Here is a 25,730-nt window from a genome sequence, read left to right as displayed (position 1 = left end):
TCAGCCATGATTCAGGAGTAGTCTTGCCTGCCCAGGGACCTGATGGGAGTCACATCCACTCATGGCCCTGGTGGCTGGCCTGCAGACCTTGGTCCCACTACAGATCTTGAAATGGCCCTGTTACCTAGTTCCAGACCTCAAAACTGCAGTTCAGGAGCAGTTCTGCCTACTCAGGGACCCACTGGGAGCCCTCCAAAGGGCCAGATGAGAGCCACACCCATCTACACACTTGGTAATAGGCCTACCATTTGCAAACCCAATTGTGGACCTTGAAGTAGAGTGTTATCCCTGTGCCAGCTCTACTGACCAAGGTCCTGAAGGCAGTTCCATTTTCCCAGGGACCAGACAGGGTCTATGCCCACCTGAGCCCCTGGTAAAAGGCCTTCCAACCACAGATGCTGCTGCAGGCCCAGCAGCAACCACATGACCTGGTCCCAACCTCACTCAACTGTGATCCCAGAGGCAATTCCATCAGGCTGCAGACCTGACAAGAGGTTTTTACCTGCCAAAACCTGTCTGTAAAGATTGGAAAGGGGTGTTTGCTCCATCAAATGCACAAACACCAAAACAAAGCTACACAAATCACAAAGAATCAGGCAATATGACACCACCAAAGGAAACTAATAAAGCTCCAGTAACCAGTGTGAAAGAAATAGAGATCTACAAATTGCCTGACAAAGAATTAAAAATAATCATCTTAGAGAAGCTCAATGAGGTACAAGATAACACAGGTAATCAAATGAAATCAGGAAAACAATAAATGAACAAAATAAGAAATTTAATAAATACATAGAAACCATAAAAAAATAACCAAACAAATCCTAGAGCTGAAGAATGCAATAACAGAAATGAAAATATTCAAAAGAGAGCTTCAATAGCAGACTTATCACTTTAGCTTTAAGGACACCTGCAGATTAATGGATACATGTATATGTATGGCTGAGTCAATTTGCTGTGCACCTGAAGCTATCGCAATATTGTTAATCAGCTATACTCCAACATAAAATAAAAAGTCATAAAAAAAAGGGAAGGGATAAAAAAGACAAGGTCACTATATAATGATAGAGTGGTCAATTAATCAAGAGACTATAACAATTATAAATATATATGCACCCAAGATTAGAGAACCTAAATATATGAAGCAAATATTAACGGAACTACAGGGAAAAATAGACAGCAATACAATAATAGTAGGGGACTTTAATACCACACTTTATTCAATGGATAAAGTATCCAGACATAAAATCAATAAGGAAGCAGTGGAATTGAATAACACTGTAGAACAAGTGTACCTAACAGACATATAAAGAACATTCCATCCAAATAAAGAACATTCCATCAAACAACAGCAGAATACATATTCTTCTCAAGTGCACCTGGAATATTCTCTAGGATTCTTCATAACATATTAGTCCACAAAACAAGTTTTAACAAATTAAGAATATTAAAATAATATCAAGTATCTTTTCTCACCATAATGGTATGGAACTACAAATCAGTAACAGAAGAAAACGGAAAAATTCACAAATATGTGGATTAAATACTAGTCTCCTGAACAACCAATGGATCAAGGAAGAAATCAAATAGGAAATCAAAATATATCTTGAGACAAATGAAAACAGAAATACAACATACTAAAATATATAGAATATAGAAAAGCGGTTGTAAGAGGGAAGTCTATAGTAATAAATGCCTACATTTAAAACAGAAGAAAGAGAGCCTCATGCACCAGAGAGCAGACAGCAGAAGCAAGAAGAACTACAATCCTGCAGCCTGTGGAACAAAAACCACATTCACAGAAAGATAGACAAAATGAAAAGGCAGAGGACTACGTACCAAATGAAGGAACAAGATAAAACCCCAGAAAAACAACTAAATGAAGTGGAGATAGGCAACTTTCCAAAAAAAAAAATTCAGAATAATGATAGTGAAGATGATCCAGGACCTCGGAAAAAGAATGGAGGCAAAGATCGAGAAGGTGCAAGAAATGTTTAACAAAGACCTAGAAAAATTAAAGAACACACACCTAGAAGAATTAAAGAACAAACAAACAGAGATGAACAATACAATAACTGAAATGAAAAATACACTAGAAGGAATCATTAGTAGAATAACTGAGGCAGAAGAACGGATAAGTGACCTGGAAGACAGAATGGTGGAATTCACTGCTGCAGAACAGAATACAGAAAAAAGAATGAAAAGAAATGAAGACAGCCTAAGAGACCTCTGGGTCAACATTAAACATAACAACATTCGCATTATAGGGGTACCAGAAGGAGAAGAGAGAGAGAAAGGACCAGAGAAAATATTTGAAGAGATTATAGTCGAAAACTTCCCTAACATAGGAAAGGAAATAGCCACCCAAGTCCAGGAAGCGCAGAAAGTCCCATACAGGATAAACGCAAGGAGAAACGTGCCGAGACACACAGTATTCAAACTGACAAAGACAAAGAAAAATTATTGAAAGCAACAAGGGAAAAATGACAAATAACATACAAGGGGACAGTTACAGAAAGATAGAGAAGATGAAAAGGCAGAGGGCTATGTACCAGATGAAGGAACAAGAAAAAACCCCAGAAAAACAACTAAATGAAGTGGAGATAGGCAACCTTCCAGAAAAAGAATTCAGAATAATGATAGTGAAGATGATCCAGGACCTTGGAATAAGAATGGAGGCAAAGATTGAGAAGATGCAAGAAATGATTAACAAAGACCTAGAAGAATTAAAGAACAAACAAACAGAGATGACCAATACAATAACTGAAATGAAAACTACACTAGAAGGAATCAATAGCAGAATAACTGAGGCAGAAGAACGGATAAGTGACCTGGAAGACAGAATGATGGAATTCACTGCTGTGGAACAGACTAAAGAAAAAAGAATGAAAAGAAATGAAGACAGCCTAAGAGACCTCTGGGATAACATTAAACGCAACAACATTCGCATTATAGGGGTCCCAGAAGGAGAAGAGAGAGAGAAAGGACCAGAGAAAATATTTGAAGAGATTATAGTCGAAAACTTCCCTAACATGGGAAAGGAAATAGCCACCCAAGTCCAGGAAGCGCAGAGAGTCCCATACAGGATAAACCCAAGGAGAAACACGCCGAGACACATAGTAATCAAAGTGGCAAAAATTAAAGACAAAGAAAAGTTATTGAAAGCAGCAAGGGAAAAACGACAAATAACATACAAGGGAACTCCCATAAGGTTAACAGCTGATTTCTCAGCAGAAACTCTGCAAGCCAGAAGGGAGTGGCATGATATACTTAAAGTGATGAAAGGGAAGAACCTACAACCAAGATTACTCTACCCGGCAAGGATCTCATTTAGATTTGATGGAGAAATCAAAAGCTTTACAGACAAGCAAAAGCTAAGAGAATTCAGCACCACCAAACCAGCTCTACAACAAATGCTAAAGGAACTTCTCTAAGTGGGAAACACAAGAGAAGAAAAGGACCTACAAAAACAAACACAAAACAATTAAGAAAATGGTCATAGGAACATACATATCGATAATTACCTTAAACGTGAATGGATTAAATGCCCCAACCAAAAGACATAGACTGGCTGAATGGATACAAAAACAAGACCCATATATATGCTGTCTACAAGAGACCCACTTTAGACCTAGGGACACATACAGACTGAAAGTGATGGGATGGAAAAAGATATTCCATGCAAATGGAAATCAAAAGAAAGCTGGAGTAGCTATACTCATATCAGATAAAACAGACTTTAAATTAAAGAATGTTACAAGAGACAAGGAAGGACACTACATAATGATCCAGGGATCAATCCAAGAAGAAGATATAACAATTATAAATATATATGCACCCAACATAGGAGCACCTCAATACATAAGGCAACTGCTAACAGCTATAAAAGAGGAAATCGACAGTAACACAATAATAGTGGGGGACTTTAACACCTCACTTACACCAATGGACAGATCATCCAAAATGAAAATAAATAAGGAAACAGAAGCTTTAAATGACACAATAGACCAGATAGATTTAATTGATATATATCGGACATTCCATCCAAAAACAGCAGATTACACGTTCTTCTCAAGTGCGCACGGAACATTCTCCAAGATAGATCACATCTTGGGTCACAAATCAAGCCTCAGTAAATTTAAGAAAATTGAAATCATATCAAGCATCTTTTCTGACCACAACGCTATGAGATTAGAAATGAATTACAGGGAAAAAAACGTAAAAAGGACAAACACATGGAGGCTAAACAATACGTTACTAAATAACCAAGAGATCACTGAAGAAATCAAAGAGGAAATCAAAAAATACCTAGAGACAAATGACAATGAAAACACGACGACCCAAAACTTATGGGATGCAGCAAAAGCAGTTCTAAGAGGGAAGTTTATAGCTATACAAGCCTACCTAAAGAAACAAGAAAAAGCTCAAGTAAACAATCTAACCTTACACTTAAAGAAACTAGAGAAAGAAGAACAAACAAAACCCAAAGTTAGCAGAAGGAAAGAAATCATAAAGATCAGAGCAGAAATAAATGAAATAGAAACAAAGAAAACAATAGCAAAGATCAATAAAACTAAAAGTTGGTTCTTTGAGAAGATAAACAAAATTGATAAACCATTAGCCAGACCCATCAAGAAAAAGAGGGAGAGGACTCAAATCAATAAAATCAGAAATGAAAAAGGAGAAGTTACAACAGACACTGCAGAAATACAAAGCATCCTAAGAGACTACTACAAGCAACTTTATGCCAATAAAATGGACAACCTGGAAGAAATGGACAAATTCTTAGAAAGGTATAACCTTCCAAGACTGAACCAGGAAGAAATAGAAAATATGAACAGACCAATCACAAGTAATGAAATTGAAACTGTGATTAAAAATCTTCCAACAAACAAAAGTCCAGGACCAGATGGCTTCACAGGTGAATTCTATCAAACATTTAGAGAAGAGCTAACACCCATCCTTCTCAAACTCTTCCAAAAAATTGCAGAGGAAGGAACACTCCCAAACTCATTCTATGAGGCCACCATCACCCTGATACCAAAACCAGACAAAGACACTACAAAAAAAGAAAATTACAGACCAATATCACTGATGAATATAGATGCAAAAATCCTCAACAAAATACTAGCAAACAGAATCCAACAACACATTAAAAGGATCATACACCACGATCAAGTGGGATTTATCCCAGGGATGCAAGGATTCTTAAAAAAAAAAAGAAAGAAAAAAAAAAAAAAAAACATACAAGGGAACTCCCATAAGGTTAACAGCTGATTTCTCAACAGAAACTCTACAAGCCAGAAGGGAGTGGGATGATATATTTAAAGTGATGAAAGGGAAGAACCTACAACCAAGATTACTCTACCCAGCAAGGATTTCATTCAGATTCGACGGAGAAATCAAAAGCTTTACAGACAAGGAAAAGCTAAGAGAATTCAGCACCACCAAACCAGCTCTACAACAAATGCTAAAGGAACTTCTCTAAGTGGGAAACAGAAGAAAAGAAAAAGACCTACAAAAACAAACCCAAAGCAATTAAGAAAATGGTCATAGGAACATACATATCAATAATTACCTTAAATGTGAATGGATTAAATGCTCTAACCAAAAGACACAGGCTCGCTGAATGGATACAAAAACAAGACCCATATATATGCTGTCTAAAAGAGACCCACTTCAGACCTAGGGACACATACAGACTGAAAGTGAGGGAATGGAAAAAGATATTCCATGCAAATGGAAATCAGAAGAAACCTGGAGTAGCAATACTCATATCAGAAAAAATAGACTTTAAAATAAAGAATGTTACAAGAGGCAAGGAAGGATACTACATAATGATCAAGGGATCAATCCAAGAAGAAGATATAACAATTATAAATATATATGCACCCAACATAGGAGCACCTCAATACATAAGGCAAATGCTAATAGCTATAAAAGAGGAAACTGACAGTAACACAATAACAGTGGGGGACTTTAACACCTCACTTACACCAATAGACAGATCATCCAGACAGAAGATTAATAAGGAAACATGACCTTTAAATGACACAACAGACCAGATAGATTTAATTGGTATTTATAGGACATTCCATCCGAAAACAGCAGATTACACTTTCTTCTCAAGCGCACACGGAACATTCTCCAGGATAGACCACATCTTGGGTCACAAATCAAGCCTTGGTAAATTTAAGAAAATTCAAATCATATCAAGTATCTTTTCTGACCACAATGCTATGAGATTAGAAATAAATTACAGGGAAAAAAACATAAAAAACACAAACACATGGAGGCCAAACAAACGTTACTAAATAGCCAAGAGATCACTGAAGAAATCAAAGAGGAAATCAAAAAATACCTAGAGACAAATGACAATGAAAACATGATGATCCAGAACCTATGGGATGCAGCAAAAGCAGTTCTAAGAGGGAAGTTTATAGCAATACAGTCCTGCCTCAAGAAACAAGAAAAACCTCAAACAATCTAACCTTACACCTAAAGGAACTAGAGAAAGAAGGAAAAACAAAACCCAAAGTTAGTAGAAGGAAAGAAATCATAAATATCTGAGCAGAAATAAATGAAATAGAAACAAAGAAAACAATAGCAAAGATCAATAAAACTAAAAGCTGGTTCTTTGAGAAGATAAACAAAGTTGATAAACATTTAGCCAGATCCATCAAGAAAAAGAGGGAGAGGACTCAAATCAATAAAATTAGAAATAAAAAAGAAGTTAAAAGGACACCACAGAAATACAAAGCATCATATGAGACTACTACGAGCAACTCTATGCCAATAAAATGGACAACCTGGAAGAAATGGACAAATTCTTAGAAAGGTGTAACCTTCCAAGACTGAACCAGGAAGAAATAGAAAATATGAACAGACCAATCACAAGTAATGAAATTGAAACTGTGATTAAAACTCTTCATCCAGAACCAGATGGCTTCACAGGTGTATTCTATCAAACATTTAGAGAAGAGCTAACACCCATCCTTCTCAAACTCTTTCAAAAAATTTCAGAGGAAGGAACACTCCCAAACTCATTCTATGAGGCCACCATCACCCTGATACCAAAACCAGACAAAGATACTACAAAAAAAGAAAATTATAGACCAATATCACTGAAGAATATAGATGCAGAAATCCTCAACAAAATACTAGCAAACAGAATCCAACAACACATTAAAAGGATCATACACCATGATCAAGTGGGATTTATCCCAGGGATGCAAGGATTCTTCAATATACGCAAATCAATCAATGTGATACACCATATTAACAAATTGAAGGATAAAAACCATATGATCATTTCAATAGATGCAGAAAAAGCTTTTGACAAAATTCAACACCCATTTATGAAAATAACTCATAATGAACAAACAAAACAAAATGAACATAATGAAAACCAGTTGAATTTATATACACTAACAATGAACAATCCAAACGGAAATTAAGAAAATACTTCCATTTACAATAGAATTTTTTTAAAAGAATAAAATACTTAGGAAATTTAACCAAGGTAGTGAAAGAGCTACACACTGAAAACTATAAGACAACAACGAAAGAAATTGAAGAAGATACAATCAAATACAAAGATGTCCCGTGTTTATGGATTAGAAGAATTAACTTTGTTAAAATGCCCACATTACACAAAGGGATCTACAGATTCAAGGCAATCCCTATTAAATTCCAATAACATGTTTCAAAGAAATAGAAAAAAAAAACAATTCTAAATTCAGATGAAACCACAGAAGACCCTGAATATCCCAAGCAATCGTGAGCAAGAAGAGCAAAGCTTGAGGCATCATACTTCCTGATTTCAAACTATATTACAAAGCTATAGTAATTGAACAGTATAATAATGGCATAAAAACAGACACATATAGCAAATGAACAGAAGTAAGGGCCCAGAAATAAACCCATGCATATATGGTCAACTAATCTTTGACAAGGGCACTAAGAATACACAATGAGGAAAGGACAGTCTCTTCAATAAATGATGGTGGAAAAACTGGATATCCATATGCAAAAAATAAAATTATACCCTTAACTTACAGCATAGACAAAAATTAACTCAAAATAAATTAAAAACTTAAATGTAATACCTGAAACCATAAAACCACTAGAAGAAAACATAACAGAAAATCTCTTTGACATTGGTCTTGGCAATAATTTTTTGGGGTATGACACCAAAAGCATAAGTACCAAAAGCAAAAATAAACAAGTGGGGCTACATCAAGCTGAAAAACTTCTGCACAGCAAAAGAAACAATCAACAAAATAAAAATATAACCTACAGAATGGGAGAAAATATTTGCAAACCATATATCTGATAAGAGGTTAATATCCAAAATATAAAAGGAACTCATGTAACTCAAAGGCAAAAAAAAAACAAACAAAAATAGCCTGATTTAAAAAATGGGCAAAGGATCTAAACTGACATCTTTCTAAAGAAAACATACAGGGACTTCCCTGGTGGTGCAGTGGTTAAGAATCTGCCTGCCAATGCAGGAGACACGGGTTTGATCCCTGGTCCGGGAAGATCCCACATGCCACGGAGCAACTGAGCCTGTGCACCACAGCTACTGAGCCTGCGCATCTAGAGCCCGTGCTCTGCAACAAGAGAAGCCACTGAAATGAGAAGGACGTGCACCGCAACAAAAGAGTAGCCCCCACTTGCCACAACTAGGGAAAGCCCACACACAGCAATGAAGACCCAATACAGCAAATAAATAAATAAATAAATTTTAAAAATTAAAAAATTAAAATTGTCAACTGTGGTAAAAAAAAAGAAAACATACAAATGGCCAATAGGCATATGAAAAGGTGTTCAGCATCACTAATCATGAGCGAAATGCAAATCATATCCATGATGAGATATCACCTCATACCTATGAGAATAACTAGGATGAAAAAGAGGTAACAACTGTGGATGAGGGTGTGGAGAAAATGGAATCCTTGTACACTGTTGGTGAGAATGTAAATTGGTGCAGCCTTTATGGAAAACAGTAAGGAGCTTCCTCAAAAAATTAAAAATAGAACTACCACTTCTGGGTATATATCCAAAGGAAATGAAATCAGTATATCAAAGAGATATTTGCACTCCCATGTTCATTGCAGTGTTATCCATGATAGCCTACATATGGAAACAACCTGAGTGTCTATCAATGGATAAATGAATTTTTAGAAATATGGTTTATATATACAATGGAATATCATTCAGCCTTAAAAAAGAAGGAAATCCTGCCATTTGTAACAACATGGATAAACCTGCAGGGCATTAGGCTAAGTGAAATAGTCCAGACACAGAATTACAAATATTTCATGATCTCACTTACATGTGGAATCTAAAAAAGTCGAACTCGTAGAAGCAGAGAGTATAATGGTGGTTGCCAGGGGCTGGGAGGTGAGGGGAATGCAGAGATGTTGATCAAAGTATACAAACCTTCAGTTTCAAAATAAATAAGTTCTGGAGACCTAACAAACAGTGCAGTATATTAACTATAGTTAGTAACACTATAGTTAATAACACTGTATTGTACACTTGAAATTTGTTAAGACAGTAGATCTTAAGTGTTCTCAAAATTTAAAAATATTAGTAACTAGGTGAGGTGATGGAAGTGGTAATTAGCTTGACTGTGGTAGTCTCATATATTCATATATAAATTATTATGTTGTACACCTTAAATACATACATTTGTCAATTATACCTCAATACAGCTGGAAAAATGCAAAAAAACTTCAAGGTATAGTATGGAATATATAAATAGCTGCCTTTTGTTAAAGGAGTGAAAGGATAAGAATATTTATATTTGCAAGTCATATTTGCATAAAGATACTCTGGAATTATACACATGAAATTAATACAAGTGAATATTTAGAAAATGCAGGAAGGGTTAGGGAAGTGGGGTTGAGATAAGAATCCAGAACTCTCTAGCAGCAGTCAGTGATTTTTATTGTGTAAAATAAACACATAAAATGGATAAACTCTACCATGGAACTCTGCTTTTGCAAACTAAGGCTATAAAAAGGACTAAGGGGGAAAGTGGTTCATGTTGCTTCCCCTAAATCATTTATTGCAGTAGCTACAGAAGATGGGTGAAGGCAGTTGGTTTTCAGATGGCACCAGGACTGGGTGGATGGTAGAAGAGATCGCCCAACAGCACAGAACTTATGTTTAATAAAGACAGCAGAAGCTTCCTAGAGTGGGATTGTGCTTTTAGAGATTGAGAAATACCTGGACAGCCAATAAGGATATCATAAGTTAAGTGATAAGAAATACTTAAGAAAAATTCATACTGTATCTTATCCTTTCATCCAGGTAGACCTTTCAGAGATAGCGAAGGCCTACTCTAGAAACCATAGTGACAGGAAGATCTAAGCAGCTGGTTCTAACCATGATTAAGACTTTATCAGTGGTGGAGGAGACAGATCAGAGGTTTCCAGTTTTCCAACTAGAGAGAAGGTATCAGGACTTTGCAAACCACATTAAGGTTTGTTTGTTTGTTTTCCTTAAGGAAACTAGCATTTTAGCTAATTCAATAGCAGAACTTCTAAGCATAAGGGTTTCCCTATCATACTGGGGTCTCTACTTGAGAAAATGATTTAATCTTTTAAATTTTATTTCACTTTAAGAAAGTACAGATCTCTGCATTTGGATAATTTCTCAAACCAAATTGGAAAACATTATAAGAAGGTTGTCTACAAACAGTACCAAGATGCATCCTTCACCAAACGCCTGGAGGATCCCAATAGCAAAGAAGATGGGGGGATCTTGGGCCCTATTATCAGAGCCCAGGTCAGAGACACACTTAAAGTAAGTAACAGAAATATAGAACCATGGAAGAAATTAAATAGTGAAAACAAGATTATAAGTACTGGTTATTTTTTTAATGTGTCCATATAAGTTTTAATTAAAATGCAGCTTTAATTTTTATGTAGTATTTGTGCTTATTGTAGCCTATCTCATAATACAAACAATCTGAGACAGTTTATCAAATTATAAAGGAATAAAACAAGGAGCCAATGTAATTGGGGTGAAGGATAATATGGGGACAAAGAAAATAAAGCCAAGGGTAAGATAAGTATGATGAAACACATACCATATGCTCCTATAATGTTGTCAACAAATTTTGTCCTAAGCTTTCTAGCAGCCGAAGTAAAAAGGGAACTAGGTCAGGGCAGGAGTCACAGCAGTCATAAAAGCACCGTTTCCCCTGCTACTGAGACTTAAGAGGAATTTCTCCCATGGATCCTTAAAAAAGAGGGTGCTGTGTGATGTAGTAGATGGAATCCTTGATAACTTCCTACTGGTACAATAAATTTATAAATTTAAAAGTTACAAAGCTTTTTAAAATAATGTTTCTCATTATAGCTGAGAACATAACCCAACTGAATGAAAACAATTCATCAATGTGGTCTAGGTATGTAGTTCTCTGATGATTGGTCTCTGATGCAGGTAAATTTTGATATGTTTCAAGAACACTGAGTGTTCTTCAGACAGTTTTCCTTAAATGCTGTGTCACATCATCACCTTACCTTCTGATAAGAACTAGACTGCAGAGAATTGAAAGTTGCAATCTTTGGCAAGATTCTAGAATGCAGATAATCTGCAGATTAAGGATGATCCAGATGCTTTGGCAAGCAAGTAGAAGATAAGATTAAAATTCTCTTCTGAAGATTCAGCAGGCTAAGTAGGACTCCTGTGTGCATAAAGCTCCTCCCTTCACCTCTTCATGGGAATGAACCAAGAGGATATCTACAGACAAGGCCAATTCTGTTCATTTAAAAAATAACAAAAGGACAGAAAGCAGCCTTTCTCTGTTCTCTTTTCCTTCCCTCATTTCTGATCCCTTTTAGGTACTCTTAGAAAGTGGAAATATGCCTCATTGGCAATTCAGGATCTGGCTATTTTCTGTGCCCCATCAAGGAGATGACTTGATGACAGGGTTCTGGGGGATCTGGCAGGCTGGAGAAGGTGATCATGGTCTAAGAGAAGAGAAGGAGCAGATTCAAAGGCAGATGTGGTCCAAGCTGAAAGGAGAGGGGACAGGGCATGGCGACCAACTTGGAGAGAGTGATATACTGTGAGGAAAATGTCACTTCTAAGGTTAGACTTCTCTTTCCATTTTCCACCTTACTATGTGAGTGGAACTCTCTCAAACGCATCTGTCAGGTGATGGGGAGAGGTTGCCACTCAGATAAACAGCATTAGTTTGCACTGACATAAACACACACACACTATCCCACAAGTAAATATGCAAAGCTAGCATCCTCTGTTCTCATGATTGACCTTAAATCCTGAAATAATGAATTTGAGTTAATTTTGTAGATCATGTTCAAAAATATGGCCAGCCGCAGCTACAGCATTTACCCTCATGGTGTGACCTTCTCTCCTTATGAAGATGAAGTCAACTCTTCCTCCACCTCAGGTTTGAACCTTTCACTTCTACTGAATGAAACTATTGACTTCTGAGAGGTTGCCGTAATTTTCTACTGTCCTCCTTGCCCAGTAGTATAACTTATACAGTCAGGTAGTACACATATAGGGGTATCCTCAAAGTCACAACCAAACACTGCTCACTTCAGGGATTTTGTTTATCCTAATGATTAAAAAATATGGTGTCCTTCGTTAGTGCCATAAGTGGCCTCTAGTGGACGAATATGTAATAGCTACATGCTATCCAGAGTTCTATCAAGTGGAACTTAATATAAAAATAATATTCCTTTCCCAACATTGATTCTAACAAGAGCTCAATTATTTTAAATTATTCATTCATTTCTTATTTACTTATTTGTTTATTTAATTTATTTCCATGAAATAATTTTGAAAATCGAAAACAATTTTGACTATATTTTCTTTCAGGCAGTAACACCATGATCAAAGCAGTTCAACCAGGGGAAACCTATACTTATAAGTGGAACATCCTAGAGTCGGATGAACCCACGGAAAACGACGCTCAGTGCTTAACAAGACCATACTACAGTAATGTGGACATCACAAGGGACATTGCCTCTGGGCTGATAGGGCTACTTCTAATTTGTAAGAGCAGATCCTTGGATAAGCGAGGCATACAGGTATTTTGTCCTTGAAGTAACCTTTCAGAAATTCCAGGAATTTCTTCTGACTGGAACAGATTAGTTCTCCTTGTTAAATAATGGGGCTTTTGCTTCTAGAGAACCAGAAAATATTAAGTAGTCCTCTTTAGTGTGAATGTAACAATGCTTATTCCTTTAGCTACTTTTTTGTCTTGTCTATTTCCATATGGACTTTCACTGGAGAAGGCAAGTCTACAGTGTGATACTGTATTTTGTTTGTTTGTTTCAAATTCCAGATCTGTCCGTGCTAGTTTCTCTTAATTTCTTCCTTTCATCAAAAGCGTATTACCTGGTGGTGCAGTGGTTAAGACTCGCGCTCCCAATGCAGGGGGCCCAGGGTTTGATCCCTGGTCAGGGAACTAGGTCCCACATGCATGCTGCAACTAAGAGTTTGCATGCCACAACTAAGAAGCCCACGAGCTGCAACTAAGGAGCCCGCCTGCTGCAACTAAGACCCGACACATCCAAATAAATAAATAAATAAACAAATAAATAAAATTTAAAAAAAAAAAAGGGTATTACCCCCTCCTAAAAATTTTATAGGGTTGTCTCACGGCTCAATGAGATACCATCTGGTAAAAGTGTAAAGCTCTGTACCAGTCCTTGTTATTTTTAGAGACCTGCAATAGGGAGAGAAAGGAGATACAGGCAGACATAGCTTGCAGACATAGCTTCTCATGAAGTTGAACCCAGACAATGGTCTATCTCTAGCAAGACCAATTTATACAGAAGAATGTGAACAAAGATATGGATCTTCTGAGCTTATCTTCATTGAAGAATAAAAGCCTCATATCATTAACTTAAAATTCCCAATTAGGCTAAGCTATAATCAAAGAAGTCTCATCCCGAGGCATATAAAATAAATATATGCCTAGAAAAAGCAGAAAGAGACATTTGGAAGACCCTAATTTATTGAGCTGGGAAAGGAAACAGGTAGGGAGAGATATAAAACTTTCCTACTGCACCCTTCTTTTTTATCCTTTGCAACTATTTGGAGCACATCCAATCAATCATTCGAGTTGAAAGGTGATAACAGAGATAAACAGAATTACAGTTGCTAACGTTGAAATGGGATTTTTCTATTAGGATATTTTAGTCTCTGAATTTTCTGATCTGCTCTGTTTGCCTTGACATGCTACCTTTGGCTCTAACAAGGGCTTTGTACACAATGGGCTCTCACAGATGTCTGAATTTATGGCTTCATTGGACCCAAGACCTGTACCCCTTTGGTTTCTGAGAACTCAGTGTTGTAGTTAATCAATCTGCTAGGACGTCAATCACTGAACACAGCACTTTTACCCTCCAGAGGGCAGCAGACATTGAGCAGCAAGCTATGTTTGCTGTGTTTGATGAGAACAAGAGCTGGTACATTGAGGACAACATCTACAAGTTTTGTGAAAATCCTGAGAAGGTGAAACGTGATGACCCCAAGTTTTATGAGTCAAACATCATGAGCAGTAAGTCGGAGCACTCTTTTTGTCCATCAGTTTTTCACTCCTGTGGTTGAAGTGTGACTTTCCTAGAGGAAGAGACATGGATTAGAATCCACTCACCTCTTACCCTCACTTCCAGTCTAGGGATTTGGTGATGAAATTACTGGGTGATATTATAGAAATCTTTTTACAGCATGAGGTAAAAAGCTTGTTATCCTTATAAGTCTTCTTGGTCTCCTGCTCCAAATGTGTATGTGTGTGTGTGTGTGTGTGTGTGTGTGTGCATGCACGCACACATGTGCATGTGCACTTGCTCTGAGCAGGTAAGAACAGGGTGAGGGATGGATGGTGAGGGAAGAGGCCTTGGTCAGAGGTATCTGGGGATTTTAGACTGGGTGCAAGGTGAATACTCTTTATGGCCAGGGCAGAAATATTAAGTAGTCCTCTTTAGCATAAATGTAACAATGCTTATTCCTTTAGTTACTTTTTTGTCCTGTCTATTTCTTATTTCTGCCAGGGCAGAAACAGGGTAAATAATCCAAAATTGGATTGTCAAATCAAACTAAGGCAAAATGCATATGGGAGACAAGAGTCTTGGAAAGTCAATCCATAAAGAAGTTTTAAGTACACAGTAAGAAGTTCAGAACAGAAAGAATTCCCTGAGCCAAGGTTCAGGCTTTTGCTACAGTTTTTAAAGTCAGTGCCCAAAGCCACTGGTATGGGAAGTCAGGGAGAGATTTCACTGAGCCAGCTGGAAGCAAACTTCTCCACAATGGTCATCGTCCCCTTCCTCAGAGTTGAGAGTCACTATTATCACTTTCTCTGATAAGTAATCACAGGTACGAGGATGGTTTCTCCATGGTCTGTTCATATAACTTCAGACAACTAACAACTGGGGATTCTCAGAACTGGCAGGTGCCAGGAAAATAATTTGAAACAGGGAGTTAGCCTCAGCTTTCTGTACTTAATTTCATTTTGGCAATGAATCTGTCATAGCTCTAGACTAGCACTCGCTGTCCGTTAGAAATTATATATGAGCCACAAATATAATTTAAAGTTTTCTAATAGGCATATTAAAAATTAAAGAGAAATATATGAAATTTATTTAATAATGTTTAATTTAATATATCATAAATATTATCATTTCAACATATAATCAATATTAAAATTAATGAGATTTACTTTCTTACTAAATCTTTGAAATCCAGTGTGTATTTTATACTCACAGCACATCTCAATCCAGATTACCCATATTTCGAGTGCCCAGTAGTCACTGGTAGCTAGTGGCTCCCAAATTAGTGCAGCTATAGACCATTTGGAAAAGCTTCCTGAATGAGGCACAAACTAAAAACACATTATGTCAGCTATTCGATAAATATTTAAGTTCTCCCTAGTTCCAGGCATTGTACTAAGATTAGGACTATCGTGGTAACCTAGGCAGACATGGACCCTGCCCTTATAGAAATCATATCTGTGATATTATTATCATGCTTAGTATATAAGTAGACAATGATACTGACTAAAAACTGTATCCCTTGGAAAGAGAATGAAAATGTCTGAACTTGATAGTTGAGTGCAAACTAGAGATTATATAAATGCTAAGACAGAGCAATTAAAATTGCAAAATGTGCTAAATAGGCTTCATTTTTAGGGACATTACTTTGCATTCAATAACTAATGTGTCGAGGATACGGGGAGGGGGAAGGGTAAGCTGGGACAAAGTGAGAGAGTGGCATGGACATATATACACTACCAAACGTAAAATAGATAGCTAGTGGGAAGCAGCCGCATAGCACAGGGAGATCAGCTCGGTGCTTTGTGACCACCTAGAGGGGTGGGATAGGGAGGGTGGGAGGGAGGGAGACGCAAGAGGGAAGAGATATGGAGACATATGTATATGTATAACTGATTTACTTTGTTATAAAGCAGAAACTAACACACCATTGTAAAGCAATTATACTCCAATAAAGATGTTTAAAAAAGAAAAAGAAGAAGAAAAAAATAACTAATGCGTCAAGAATCTGTATTTCTTATATTATGCTTTTTCTCCAGGTAAAATTACTCTAGACAAAATTCTAAGTTACCTTTGGAATATCTTTAAAAGCAGAACCTAGAGTACAAAATATTTAATATACACTTAACAAATGAATAAATAAAATGAATAAATAAATCAATGTGAAAGGCTTTGTCTTTATCCTGACATTTCTCCCTTGGCTAACTTAGGAGAATAAGCTCTCATTTGAAAAGTCTGAGTTTGATTTTCCAGTTACACTTTAGATTTGGTAAAGCTTATCTCAGATAATCACTGCTCAGATGCAACCAAATTACCAATGGGATATTTACCGTAAGTATAATTAGACACATTCCCTTTTGTTGGCATAGGCCTGATGTTTCAACAAATTTCACTCTTTCAGCTATCAATGGCTATGTGCCTGAGAGCATACCCACACTAGGATTCTGCTTTGATGACACCGTCCAGTGGCACTTCTGCAGTATGGGAACCCAGAATGACATTTTGACCATTCACTTCACTGGGCACTCATTCATCTATGGAAAGAAACACGAGGACACCTTGACCCTCTTCCCCATGTGTGGGGAATCTGTGACTGTCACAATGGATAATGTTGGTAAGAGCTTGGACTCTTAAAGGGGACTCTCTGATCTACCCAGTCTGCTGCAGCTCTCCAGACTACCATGGTTCCTGGGCTTCTCTCTCTGATCCCTTGCGGGCTTTCTTTTCAGTACTACTCATGATTTCTGTTTCGGGAATTAATTACTTAAATGGGGCCAGTCCTTTAATGTGCATTCCATTTATCCTTCTCTGGGCTAAGTGAGAAGTAAAGCTACAACAGTAAAAAGATAAGGCATGACTCTGAGGAGAAAGCGTGAGCATTCAGCCACAAAAGAGCATTTCTTTTATCAAAATGCCTTTTTCAGCTTTATAAGACAGCCATCCCACCCTAGGGTTAGTGATCACCCGATATAGTGCCTTAGAGGCTGGCTTCAGAGACAGCAGTGCCATGGAAAGCACATGGGCTTTGGAATTCATCAGACCTGGGTTCAAATCCTGCTTTGCCACTTGATATCTGTGTAGCCTTGGACAAATTACTCCACCTCACTGAGCCTCAGTTTACTCATCTGAAAAACAGAATAATAACACCTTACAGAGTTGCTTTGACCATTAATTGTTATATGTGCCAAGTGCCTAGGACTCAGTAGACAATCAACATGTGGTAACTATTGAAGACTTTTCAGGAAATCTTCAGTGTGCCAGCAAATCATACCATTTCAAAGAAACTCAAAACTGCCCTAGGCCCACCTGAATTATTTATTACTTAGAAATATCTATATGTCTCTTATTTGTGGGGGTAAACATCATCATCTTCCCCCTAACTCCAGCTCTCTAACAAAATGTGCAACTTACAAGATGCTTATGATATTCTAAGTCCATTTCATTCTTGACTCATCCCTTTAAAAATATATTCTAAAATAGTGACTCTCAAACTATCTGTGCTGCAAGTTTTTTTCTCCCTAATTTTCACTGACCAATATGTTGGGTCTATATTCTGTTAAATGAGATAAGTATGCTGATCACATGATTGGATGTCATAGAAATGTCAAATTGCTAAAAGGTTTCCTATACACTTTCCTCTCGATTTCTTTCCTTATGTCACTGTGGAACAGTAACCAACAGTTCACAGATGAGTTGTGGTCCACAGACCACAGTATCCCCGATGAAAGTTCACTGGAAATGATCTGCCACAATGGACCATAGGGTTTTTATATCTTTTGCTGTACTCAGAGCTCTCTGTTCTCTCTGTCTCTATTTTGTAGGAACTTGGATGTTAACTACCATGAATTCCAATCCAAGAAGCAAAAAACTGTGGCTGAGATTCAGGGATGTCAAGTGTATCCGGGATGATGATGACTCATATGAGATTACATACGAACCTTTAGGATCTACATCCCTAACTACAAGGAAAATGCGTGATTCTTCAGAAATCAAAGATAAAAATAATGATGCTGACTATGATTACCAGAACACACTGGCTTTATCATTAGGAATCAGGTCATTCAGAAATTCATCATCGACTCAGGAGAAAGATGAGTTCAATCTTACTGCCCTGGCTCTGGAGAACAACTCTGAATTCATTCCTCCAAGTACCAACAGAACTGTTGGTTCAAATTCTTCTTCCCCAGGTAACATTAGCAGGCTTATTGCCAATAACTTTGCACAACCTCTGAAAATTCTTCCTCACCCAGAAGCCACCACAGCTGGTCCCCCGCTGGAACACACCAGCTTGGATAAGAACTCAGTTCTCAACCCTCCCACAGCAAAGCATTCCAGCCCTTATTCTGAAGATCCTATAGAAGATCCTCTACACTCAGATGTCACAGGGATAAGCCTGCTTCCATTTGGTACAGAAGAATTCAGAAATCAAGAACATGCTAAACGTAAAAGATTCAAGGCAGGAAGAGGCCGAGCAACAAAGCATAGGTTCTCCCAGATGGAATTCCCAGCACATAAAACTGGTAGACATTTAAGCCAAGGCAACTCTTCTTCTTCCAGAATAGGGCCCTGGGAGAACCTTCCCAGTGATCTGTTACTCTTACAACAAAAGGATCCATCTAAGATTCTGAATGGGGAATGGCATTTGGTTTCTGAGAAAGGCAGTTATGAAATAATCCAAGATGCTTATGAAGACAATGCTGTTAATAAGCTGCCAAACAGCCCCCAGAATGACTCAAGGACTTGGGGAGAAAACATCCCTTTTAAAAACAAGCATGGAAAGCAGAGTGGCCACCCAACATTTTTTGTAACTAGACGTAAACCTCTACAAGGAAGACAAGATGGAGGAAATAGTAGATTGAAGAAAGGCCTTTTTTTAATTAGGACACGAAGAAAGAAAAAGGAAGAGAAGCCTGCACACCATGTTCCTCTATCTCCAAGGAGTTTTCACCCACTGAGAGTAGAGGCCAACATCTCATTTTCAGACGGGAGACATAATCATTCATTGTTACTCCATACATCCAATGAAACATCTCTTCCCGCAGACCTCAATCAGACATTCCCCTCTATGAACCTTAGCCTCATAGCCTCACTTCCTGATGGTGATCAAAACCCCCCAAATGACACCAGTCAAACAAGCTCCCCTCCAGATCTTTATCAGACAGTGAGCCCAGAGGAACACTATCAAACATTCCCTATTCAAGACTCTGATCCAACGCACTCCAGTACAGTCCCCAGTCACAGATCTCCTCCTCCAGAGCCCAGCCAGACACCCGACTATGACCTAAGAAACAAGGCCTTCCCTACTGATGTTAGTCAAACGTTCCCTTCCTTGGAACTTGAAGTCTGGCAGACAACCACCTCTCTAGACCTCAGTCAGCCATCCCTCTATCCAGATCTCAGCCAGACAACCCTTTCTCCAGACCCTGGCCAGGAGACTCTCTCTCCAGACCTCAGCCAGACAACACTTTCCCCAGACCTCAGCCAGGCTCTCTCTCCAGACATCAGCCAGACAACCCTTTCTCCAGACCCTGGCCAGGAGACTCTCTCTCCAGACCTCAGCCAGACAACACTTTCCCCAGACCTCAGCCAGACTCTCTCTCCAGACCTCAGCCAGACAACACTTTCCCCAGACCTCAGCCAGACTCTCTCTCCAGACCTCAGCCAGACAACACTTTCCCCAGACCTCAGCCAGACTCTCTCTCCAGACCTCAGCCAGACAACACTTTCCCCAGACCTTAGCCAGGAGACTTTCTCTCCAGACCTCAGCCAGATGGCCCTTTCCCCAGACCTTAGCCAGGAGACTTTCTCTCCAGACCTCAGCCAGACAACCCTTTCTCCAGACCCTGGCCAGCAGAGGCTCTCTCCAGACCTCAGCCAGACAACGCTTTCCCCAGACCTCAGCCAGGCTCTCTCTCCAGACATCAGCCAGACAACCCTTTCTCCAGACCTTGGCCAGACGACTCTTCCCCCAAACCTCAGTCAGATGCCACTTTCCCCAGACCTCAACCAGGCAACTCTCTCTCCAGACATCAGTCAGACATCCCTTCCTCTTGATCTCAGGCAGACATCACCTCCTCTAGATCTCGATCAGACATCCCACACTTCTGAATCTAGTCAGTCATTGCCTCTCCCAGAATTTGGTCACACTTTCCCTTATGCAGATCTTGGTCAGATGCCATCTCCTCCACCACACTCTCCACTAAATAACACTTCTATACCAAGAGAATTTAATCCACTGGTCATAGTAGGCCTCAGTAGAGATGATGGAGATTACATTGAAATTATTCCAAGGCAGAAGGAAGAGAGCAGTGAAGAAGAGTATAGTGAATTTGATTTTGTGGCCTATGATGACCCTTACCAAACTGATCTTAGGACAGACATCAGCTCCTCCAGAAATCCTGACAACATTGCAGCATGGTACCTTCGCAGCAACAATGGAAACAGAAAAAATTATTACATTGCTGCTGAAGAACTATCCTGGGATTATTCAAAATTTGCACAAAGGTTTGGCCAGTTCTCTCCTTTTATATTCTCACTTTTCCACTACTGCTAAAAAAAGTAATTACAGCAGTCTAAGGAGATGATTCTGGGCAAATTATACTAAGTGTAACTTAGTTAAGTATCATTTAGTTCCCCTATTGCAACTTGGTCTATACTGTTTCCTTTGTCAATTCCAAGATTAGCTTCTCTACTTTAGGTGACATCTGGACAATATAAGAGCAATCACTCTAAGAAGTCTATAATATTTTGTAGTTAAATTAGCCCCCTCCTCTCTCTTCTCTTCTCATCACACATGTTCCTACCCCGTCTTCTTGCTCCAATGCAGAGCCCAACCTATCCATAGCTATAGGCTAATCAATATGATTTCATTGAAGTTGGCTTCAAATCCAAACTTGTGATGTAGAAATCTCCTTTTGCAATTACTTATTTAACAAAAACATTTTAAATTGTTTACTGATCAATATAAAGTATATAGCATCTTGGTGAAGATGAATTCAAATTCCATAAGATTCCAGTAGCAGAGGCCAAGGGTATAAAGTAGCTTAGAAACAAAAAGAAAGTTTATACCCTCAACTGAGCCATTCATTACATAGTGATTTATCTTGATTTAAACTTTTGTTTTAACTTGGTTTATAGACTCACTCAGTCAATAACTCTTTAATGAGCACTTATTCTCTCCTAGGCATTGTGCTAAGTGCTGAGACTATAAAAGAGAATATAAACACAGGACTCCTGCCCTGATGGAACTTATGTCTAGTTGGGCAGGAAGATATGAACCAAGTGCTCACATAAATAAGTGTAAAAATTAACCATGATAAAGACCAATAAGGAAAGGTGATATATGGAGATATGAGAACTGGGGAGTCTGACTCTGGAGAAGCGGCATTTGAGCTAAGATCTGAAGATGAACAGGAGGTAGAGAGGGCAGAGCATTCTAGACAGAGAGAACAGCATGATGAAGGCCCTGAGGAAGGAGGAAGCCCTGAAGCTGAAGACCTGTGTAGCTGGAACTCAAGAAGAGGGTGGGTGCTAGGAAAGTGTTCGGCTAGCTCTGCAGAGATCAGATGCCACTAGACTTTGTGAGCCCTGGGAAGAATTTTGATGTTTTTCAAAGAGCAATGAGAAACCCTTCAAAAGCTTTAAGCCATTCCTAGTTTACTGGAATATGTCAGTTCCTTTCCCGAACCTTGTTACTTGCAGTCTTTTTAATGAAGGAGTTACACCAAGTGGCCCCCAAGATCTGCTGCAGCTCTAACATTTTAGGGTTCCAGCCACTCTTCAACCATAGAGTTGAAGGAGTTGATGCAATTTTGTAAGTGGCCTGACTTACAACAGAGAGTTTTTAAGGGAGCCACATGCATTTTTAAAAGATAATTTTTAATTTAATTTTGCTCAAGTGTGGAAAGCCATATTGGTCTGGGTTCTATATTCTGGGATGACAATATAGAGAAAGGAGAGAAAGGGGGACGAGAAGCAACTACAGATTCTCAGGGATATCATGGGGACCATGTGTAAAGTGTCCAGATATAGCCCACAGATTTTACAAAAGCTAACTGTTACACTACTAAAGTTAAAACCAAAGTGCAACTAGAGTAAGCAAACACAATGCATGGTATGACTTACAGAAATTATTTCATTAATCTGATGCCTGACATTTCCATATTAGAATTCTGTTAGTTTAAGAGACTTTCTCCCATGACTTCCTATTTAGATGTAGCACCCATTACTATATGAGAATAAATAGTTTATCTAGGGATTTCTAAGCAAGTCACTGAGGGAATAAGGTTTTCCAGAGTGTAAAGGGATGGAACTAGTTCCTTCAAAATCCTATGTCCCATTCCAGATATGCAACCCATTTTTATGGCAAAGTTGTTTTGCTCCTCCCCATGTGTTCTGTGAGACTGTATGTTATGCTTAGAGTCTGGAAGAACGGGGTTAATCCGGTAGAAAGGCTAGAAGGAAGGCAGAATGGGATTCTCTGTGGATGGCTCATGTTGTATAACAAATACTGTGAGACTGAGGGATGAGCTTTTGGCCTGTTTCCCAGACTCCTGGGAAATTTAAGAGTCAGTAGGAAATGTGCTCTAGCTCCAGACTGAGCTGGCGAACTACATGAGGAATACTATGATTTAGCAAAAGCAAATGTGCGAAGAGTGGCTACTTTCAGAGTATAAAACACTCTCCCATCCAGTGACCTTTACAGGGGTGACCCTCTAAATCAACTGACTCTTATCATCTGCCTGTCCTGGCACTGTCCCATCACATGGCTTTGTCTGCTTTTGATATTAAAATCTGCTATGTTAATATATGATTATATTTGTCATTCATTAATACATTAAATAAATATCTGCTCACTATGTGCCAGATAACTTGCTAGGCACTAGAAATAAAAATTATAAACAAACTAGGCACAATCCCTAACCTCATGGGGCTTTCACTCTAGTGGTAGAGTCAGATATTAATAGATAATCTCATGAATAAATGATATATAATTTACTATATATACTATAGAAATATTATAAGAATACTACAGGGATTTACTATATATACTATAGTAATAGTATAGAAATGTAAGGAATGCTAGAGATTTGACCCAGTCTAAAGGATCATAGGAGGAGATACCAAGAAATGATATATGAGCTGGGAGTTGAAGGATATTTACTGGCTTGTGGTTTTAGTTATTTATATTTTAATTCATTTGTTCATCAAATATTTATCAAATATCTTCTCTATATACTATATTCAGAAACAGAGATAATTTCCTAAATTCTTGAATGGTCTTTAATTTGTTCTTTTAAACAAATGCTATTATTATCATTTCAGTGAAGACATTGATGATGTTTCAAAGGACACCATATACAAGAAAGTAGTTTTTCGACAGTACCTTGATAGCACTTTTAACAAACTTGATCCTCGGGGAGAGTATGAAGAGCATCTTGGCATACTTGGTCCTATCATTAGAGCTGAAGTGGATGACGTTATCCAAGTAAGTCATCTTTTGAGCATTGCTAAGATCATCAGAGGAATTTCCACAAGCACCAGAGGGTTGTAGAGATGAAAGTGGCAAGAGAGCTATGGTGACTTATTTATTTTTCAAAATTAACAAATATCTACATTTCTTTTCAAAGACTTCTTGCCAAGTAACTTGCCACTCTTCAAGAAAAAAAAAAATGATCTTATAATTTTATTTCTCCCTCTGCTAAGCTCCTGTTCATTCTATACGGGCCAATTCCATTTCTCCTAAGAAACTTTCTTTAATTCCCGCAACCTCTCCTAAACATTCAGCTGAATTGCTCCTCCCAGGCATTCCCACCTAATCCCATTCATACTTTGTTTATAGCACCTTTTGTCTCCAGATTTTTAACTTGCATTCACATGTGCACCTCTCTCTATGCCAGTAGGTTGAAACCTTATTGTGAGTAAAACCCAAGTCTCATTCATTTTCAAATCTGTAGCACCTATCTTTATCATTTCATTTGTAAATAATGTCAATACTTTTGCTTTGAGCCTAAAAACAAACCTGTTTTGGCGTTTCTGGAGTAAACTACTCAGGCCCTATCTCATAGGATGGTTGTAAAATTAGATGAAATAATATACGAAAGTTACTTTGCAATTCTAAGCATTCAATATATCTTGGGTTCAATTTAATAGCCATCCACTTTGACCCATAATGCTGACATTTTTTGGGCTTTATTAAACTTAAATACATTTGTGAATCATTCTTTTTTGTAGGTTCATTTTAAAAACTTAGCATCCAGACCATATTCTCTTCATGCCCATGGGCTTTCCTATGAAAAATCATCAGAGGGAAAGACTTATGAAGATGACTCTCCTGAATGGTTTAAGGAAGATAATGCCATTCAGCCCAACAGCACTTATACATATGTATGGCACGCCACTAAGCGATCAGGGCCAGAAAATCCTGGCTCCGCCTGTCGGGCTTGGGCCTACTACTCAGCAGTGAACCAGGTAAGCATAGCCGTCGAAAGTTTTTGTCATTTCCCCTAACTTATAACCTGAGTCCACCAAATGGAAGTGTCATGATTATTTCTTAGTAAATATCTGTCTTTCCATGAGGAATGTGTAAGGATCATGGTCAACAGTCGACAGCTACCGTAATCAGGGACTCTCCATGCAGATCTTCAGATGACAGTGAGAAGCATTTGTTCAGTGGAAAGGAATGAGGAATACTTAAAAGGTTGGCCCTAGTTAGAGTGACTACCTTTACAGAAGAAGATGTTTATCTGCAATTTCCTTGAACAAGTATTAGCTTTCTTCTGCCTTTTTATTCTTTTTTTTTTTTTTTTTTTAATAAAAGAACTACAAAATCAAGACTCCCTCATTTTGAGCATGGTAGAGAGCACAGACTTAGATTTCAATTCCTATCCTGTCACTGACTGTGTAGCCCTAGGAAAGTTACTTGCGCTCGCTCAGCCTCAGCTTCCAAAGTTAAAAATGAGATAACAGTATATAGCATGTATAGTAAGCACTTGGTAATATTTGTTCAAAAAATGAATTTATTTTTTACCATATAGGATTGTCGTCAGCATTAAATAAGATACTATAGGCAAAATATTTAACATAGTAGATGCTCAATAAATAGTATTTATAATAGTATCACTATTATTATTATCATGACTACCATGTCGAAACAAAGGATTAATCAGAGGAAGGGACTGTGAACGT

The 25,730-nt window shown here is 38.0% G+C and overlaps 2 protein-coding genes across 3 annotated transcripts in view; one reads left to right on the top strand and one right to left on the bottom strand.

The window, feature by feature from the left end:
- FIRRM (FIGNL1 interacting regulator of recombination and mitosis) overlaps nucleotides 1-25,730 on the bottom strand; it is a 366,159-nt gene that overhangs the window by 252,045 nt on the left and 88,384 nt on the right. The gene's annotated exons all lie outside the window — the stretch shown is intronic.
- Nucleotides 1-25,730, top strand: part of F5 (coagulation factor V) — an 82,420-nt gene that overhangs the window by 39,493 nt on the left and 17,197 nt on the right. The window contains exons 8-15 of the mRNA XM_059935936.1: nucleotides 10,635-10,815; nucleotides 12,331-12,430; nucleotides 12,865-13,076; nucleotides 14,404-14,554; nucleotides 16,945-17,157; nucleotides 18,365-21,047; nucleotides 23,868-24,030; nucleotides 24,777-25,013. Coding sequence (XP_059791919.1) covers nucleotides 10,635-10,815; nucleotides 12,331-12,430; nucleotides 12,865-13,076; nucleotides 14,404-14,554; nucleotides 16,945-17,157; nucleotides 18,365-21,047; nucleotides 23,868-24,030; nucleotides 24,777-25,013 — 3,940 coding nt within the window. The remainder of the gene's footprint in view (nucleotides 1-10,634; nucleotides 10,816-12,330; nucleotides 12,431-12,864; nucleotides 13,077-14,403; nucleotides 14,555-16,944; nucleotides 17,158-18,364; nucleotides 21,048-23,867; nucleotides 24,031-24,776; nucleotides 25,014-25,730) is intronic.

This window comes from Balaenoptera ricei, chromosome 1 (genome assembly GCF_028023285.1).
Source record: "Balaenoptera ricei isolate mBalRic1 chromosome 1, mBalRic1.hap2, whole genome shotgun sequence".
Taxonomy (NCBI): Eukaryota; Metazoa; Chordata; class Mammalia; order Artiodactyla; family Balaenopteridae; genus Balaenoptera; species Balaenoptera ricei.
The sequence above is the reverse complement of the archived record's forward strand: the minus strand, read 5'-3'. Positions and strand labels throughout refer to the sequence as shown.